We start from the raw sequence: 6,000 nt of genomic DNA on the forward strand, positions 1-6,000 counted from the left end.
ACGGCATACTTGATGTGTGGGAGCGACGTCATTGTAGCTCAGCAATGCAAATGGCCAGAATCCGTGAACCTGAAAGGAAGACCAGGTGAAGATGGAAGCCCTGTCAGTGGAGACAGCATGCCCCTTTTTAGGTAAAACTTTCATAATGTGCTAGTATGCAATGCATACTAGCACATTATAACATTGTCTTGCAGGAAGAATTTATTTTTTTCGGCAGCTTTCACTAACACTTTAAAGTTATTACAATGAAAGCTTGCAAAACATACTAGGTTTTTAGGTCAAGCATGGCTAAGAAATAATTTGTTTTGAGCTTCCCATCTACTAAGCGAGTCAATAAATTATATCATCTTGAAGCTTAGCTCTTGCCAAATTTTTCAATTTGGTTAGAGTAAGGAAGATGTATGTCTTCAAATTTCTGTAAGGCTTTTATTTCTGCCTCTGACCCTAACCCAGGAGATTTTCCCTTACTTACTATCTAACACATACAATTGATGAGGGAGTGGTTGTTACGGGGACAGGATGGCATGGGAAGTGAATAAACCTGTCAGTTTTAACCCTAACAACATTATTTGTTTTTTACACCAGTGGCTGCTCACTCTCTGTCCTAACTGGAAGTGAGAGAAACTCTCCAAAAGACAGATGGCAATAAAACCTGACAGACAATCTAGCCTTTGGCCTAGGTTGGACCTTAAAGAGGAGCTCCATTCCCCCCCCCCAAAAAAAAAAAAAAAAAATCAGCAGCTACAAATACTGTAGCTGCTGACTTTTTTTTATAAGGATCCAGCGATGTCCTCCCCCAAGCTGATTCTTTGGCTTTGGTCCAGGCTCTGGCATCATAACTAAGGGAAACAGGCAGTGAAGCCTTATGGCTTCACAGCCCATTTGCTGGTGCGCTGCACTTTCTGACTGGTCCCACAGCCTATATCCCAGAAGGCTGCAGGGTGGGGCTGGGGGTTTGATACACTGCACCACCCTCTATTTTTTACCTGTGCAACTAGTGATACTTTAAAAAAAAAAACAGTTATTCACTGTATGAGTTTAATCTTACTAAACCAAAGTATACAAACCACAAAGGTATGTGCAAATAACCAGGTAAAGCGCGTCATGCTATTATTGTGCTGGAAAAATGTATAAAAATACAAGACCGTTCATGATCAAAAAGTGCTTCCAATAAAAAGTCAAAGTTCAAATTAAAAAGTGCTTCAAGACTCTTGCAGCTTGTTTTCTGCAACAAAGTTACTGTGCTTGTGCAAATCCAATCCACTCTAATGTCACACTAAAGCCATTCAGGGCCAGTGCCCCCTATTGGGCTTACACTCACCAGATCACGTTGACCACCTAAGCATACAGGTTGTACGTCTGCCAGTTGGAACGCACGCTGGTTCCCTCACAGCCAGAGCAGTGGTGGTTTCTCTAAAACAATCTGCGAATCATCTGGGTGCCAGGGGGGCACCAAAATTGTGAGTGTAACATTTTATTTTTATATTGAGTGATTTTAAATAAAAGTACTAACAATGACAGCAATTTCCATCTACTAATTATATGGATATGGAGAACATTGACCAGTGGACCAGTAATTACAGCACCGAAAGACCTTCCTAATCGTATGCTTAGGTGGTCAACGTGATCTGGTGAGAGTAAGGCCAGTAGGGGGCAGTGAATGGCTTTGGTGTGACATTAAAGTGGATTGGATTTGTGCAAGGATGGTCTCTGTTGCAGAAAACATGCTGCAAAAGTCTTGAAGCACTTTCATTTGAGCTTTCACTCTTTATTGGAAGAACTTTTTTGTTAATAGACTGTTTTGCACTGTATGAATTTTTCCAGCTCAATAATAGCACGGAGCTCTCTACCTGGTTATATACATTGCACGTTTTGCACATACGTTTTGTGGTTTGTATACTTTGGTTTAGTGAGATGACACACGTACAATGAATAACCATATATGTTTTTTTGAAGTATCACAAGTTGCACAGGTGCACAATGTAGGGTAGCGCAGCTTGCCTTTTGTTTCACTGTAAACTCATTTTTATACTCAACCTTAGATGAAAAAACCTGAGAAATGCTGCTTTATACTTTACCAAGTTCTACAAACTATGCTTATTTTCTAAATTATGTGTACAAACTTACTGGTGCTGGTGGCCCAGGTTTTGGTTTTCTGCAAAATTATAAAAAAAATAAAAAAAAGCAAGAAAATAGATTAATATACATGTAGCTGAATAATTCAGTAGGAGGATAAGACTCCTGTTTTTCCAATTTTATTAAACAAATGTAGACCTGAGTAATATAGTACTCATACATACCGGGGATGAGGGGCAGGTTTCATGGGTGGCTCTGGTCTTCTATCAGCTGTTTAAAAAAGAAAGCCTTCATTTATTTTTATGCACTCTTGTTCAAACATATAAAAATCCAGAAATTTAATGAGGTTATGTTTATCAAGAAGGGACCACCAATTACTCCAGGATTTTGTGTTTCGTTAAACATGAAACAAGGCCTTGCTTAACCACTTACTGGCCGCTGTCAGCATATATACGTTGGCAGAATGGCATGGCTGGGCAAAGTAACATACCCGTGCGTTACTTTGAATTTCCCGCCATGCACACACACGCCTGACATGAGCTCCGTGACCGAGCCTGCGGGCTTGATTGCCCCTGGGATACCCGCGGTCGTCTCACGGAGCTGAAGAATGGGGAGATGCCAATGTAAACAGCATCTTCCCATTCTGCCTAGTGACAGGACACTGATCGTCTGCTCCCTGTAATCGGGAGCAGCGATCAGTGTGGTGTCACTGCTAGCCCATCCCCCAGACAGTTAGAAACACTCCCCCCTTGTGATTTTTTGTTACCAAACATATGTAGAAGAATACGCATCGGCCTAAACTGAGGAAAAAACTTTTTTTTATATATTTTTGGGGGATATTTATTATAGTAAAAAGATAATGTGTTTTTTTCAAAATTGTTGTTTTTTTTGTTTATAGCGCAAAAAATAAAAACCACAGAGGTGATCAAATGCCACCAAAAGAAAGCTCTATTTGCGGGGAAAAAAGGACGTCAAATTTGTTTGGGGAGCAACATCGCTCAATTGTCAGTTAAAACGACGCAGTCCCGAATCGCAAAAAGTGGCTCTGGTCAGGAAGGGGGTAAATCCTTTTGGGGCTGAAGTGGTTTAAAGGAAAAGTGCACTTTTTTTGCCCCCTATATGCACACGCTCGCTCTCTCACACCCTCATGTATTTGTTTACATTAGTCATGTCAAACTTGAATGAAAACATTGATCTGAAATTCAATTAAAATAAAATATTCAGTGACTGCATTATATCTACTGGGGGCGGTTGGCACATCTTTTTTGTTTTCAAAAAGGTTATAGTACTTTAGTAGGTATTAATAATGATTAAAAAAGGGTAAGCAATTTTGCTCGGAGGGCAAATAAAGCTGCTAGCACATCAACTGACATAAACTGAACTAAAGTTAGTGTAAAGTGCAATGCTACAAATACTGTAGATTCATAAATTAGAAGTGACAAAAATATATAAATTGTACATGTAAAAGTGAAAACAAAGGATGAAACACACTTGGTGATAAATAAAGTTCAAGGTCTGTAAAGACGGAAGTGAAAGTCCAAACAATCCAGAGATATATATATGTGTATAGTTTTATCAATTTAAAAATAAAATAAAATTGTAATACTTTTAAAATACAATAAAATTCAAAAATCCAGAAAGTTTGCAAAGCTTGTTTTGCCTGCACAAATGTATAAAAATCATGGTTACTTACTATCATCAAAGTTGTCACACGTGTTCCGTGGCTCCTAAAATAGAAATTTAGAACATTCCGAAAATAGAATGCTATATACAAGTGAAACATGTTTTAAATGTAAAATACTGCAGGTATACAGTACACTGCACCTAGAAGGTGCCTAAACATATATACAGCAACCTCTAATACCTTGAAATTACAAATGAATGCTGAGAACTTCTGGCAGGTGAAATTTCCAACACATCATAGTAGTTTCAGAGCTTGCTGCTACCTCCTGCCTTTCACACATTTCTATTGGCCATCACATGATGGACTTCCTCACTGACCAGCAGGATTTATGCAGGGGGCAAGGAAAGAGTGCCCAATATTAAGAATCGCAGTACTGACCACTTCTGCTGCGGAAGATTTTACTCCCTTCATGGCCAGGCCATTTTTTTGCTGTTCGCCACAGCGCTACCTTAACTGGCGATTGCGCGTTCATGCAACGATATACCCCAATGAAATATATATCACTTTTTTCACACAAATATAGCTTTCTTTTGGTGGTTTATGATAACCACTGATTTTTTTTAATTTTTGCGATATAAACAAAAAAAAGACAAATATTTTTAACTTTCTGCTATAAAACTTATTCAATAAAATAAAAAAAAGCAAAAATTTCTTCTCATAAATTTTGCCCAAAATGTATTCTGCTACATGTTTTCGATAAAAAAAAAAATCCCAATAAGTGTATATTGATTGGTTTGCATGAAAGTTATAGCACCTATAAACTATGGTATATATACTAGTATTTATTATTTTTATAATACTAAAGGCAGCGATCAAATACTTATAATGGGACTGTGGCGGACAATCTGACACTAATGCCGTGTACACATGGTGGGACTTTCCAGCAGAAAAAGTCAGACAGAAACTTTTCATCAGATATGCCGATTGTGTGTGGTCCTACAGACTTTGTTTTTCGAAAATTCTGATGGACCTAGAAATAGAACATGTTTTAAATCTTTCCGACGTAATCAATTCCTATCGGGAAAACCGTTCATCTGTATGCTGTTCCGACGGACCAAAAACTACGCATGGGCAGCTATAACTTCATTTTTCTAGTCCCGTCGTACGTGTTGTACGTCGCCACGTTCTAGACGATCGGACTTTGGTGTGATCGTGTGTAGGCAAGACCAATTCAGCGGAACTCCGTCGGAAAAAACGTCAGAGTTTATTCTGATGGAAAAAAAGGTTGTGTGTACGCGGCATAACTGATACTGGGAGGAATATGATAACTACTGACATCACTAGTGACATTAATACAGTGATCAGTGCCAATACTATACATTGTCACTGTATTAATGGCACTGGCTGGGAAGGAGTTGACATCTAGGGTGATCCAGGGGTTAAATATGTGCCTAACTATCTGTAGTGTGCAGCTTTTTACTAATGGTCTCTAAGGCCCCTTTCACACTGGGGCGGTTTTCAGGTGCTACAGCGCTAAAAATAGCGCCTAAAAAAACGGCCCCTTTCACTCCAGTGTGAAAGCCGGAGGGCTTTCACACTGGAGCGGTGCGCTGGCAGGACGGTGAAAAAAGTACTGCTAGCCGCATCTTTGGAGCGGTGAATACACCGCTCCTACCCATTGAAATCAATGGGGCAGTGCGGCTATACCGCTGGGCAAAGCGCCGCTGCCGCATCGCTTTGCGGGGATTTTAACCCTTTTTTGGCCGCTAGCGGGGGTTAAAACCGCCCCACTAGCAGCCGCATACCGCCGCTAAAACGACGGTAAAAATAGCGGCGGCTTTAACCGCCGATGCCCGCACCACCCCAGTGTGAAAGGGGCCTAAGTTTTTCATTTCTACTTTGAAGGGATGAGAAACACGGAGATAGTTCCTTGTGTACAGAGGCTCTGTGTTGAATGTGAACACAGAGCTTAAGGATGTAAATGTACACAGCCAATCATCATGCCCCGAGCAATGATAGCTGACAGGCTCCCGCTGTGTATAATCACAGAAGGAGTCAGGTGGGGGTTGCGCTTGCGTATGCCCTAAGCCCGGAAATGGACAGCGACATACCAGTACTTCGCTTTGCCAACAGCGGCTGCTCGTCTGCAGTACAATGTGAGTGGGTGGTCAAAAAGTGGTAATAAGGTAGCTTTGCCTGTCAGAACAGCTGGCCTGGGCCTGTACCCGCAGAATGTTTTCTTCAAAGGCTTAAAAACTCAATTTTTTTTAATATACTGCAGCTCTTACAAGTAGTGGCTG

At 40.5% G+C, this 6,000-nt stretch overlaps 1 protein-coding gene across 1 annotated transcript in view; it reads right to left on the reverse strand.

The window, feature by feature from the left end:
- The window catches only part of BLNK (B cell linker), a gene marked incomplete in the record, with an annotated part of 346,417 nt that overhangs the window by 26,389 nt on the left and 314,028 nt on the right, over window positions 1–6,000 (reverse strand). The window contains 3 exon segments of the mRNA XM_077455234.1: window positions 2,128–2,155; window positions 2,301–2,346; window positions 3,770–3,803. Coding sequence (XP_077311360.1) covers window positions 2,128–2,155; window positions 2,301–2,346; window positions 3,770–3,803 — 108 coding nt within the window.

The sequence above is a fragment of the Lithobates pipiens genome, unplaced genomic scaffold, assembly GCF_037356315.1.
Source record: "Lithobates pipiens isolate NorthernLeopardFrog02 unplaced genomic scaffold, aLitPip1_a1.2 Scaffold_25, whole genome shotgun sequence".
Taxonomy (NCBI): Eukaryota; Metazoa; Chordata; class Amphibia; order Anura; family Ranidae; genus Lithobates; species Lithobates pipiens.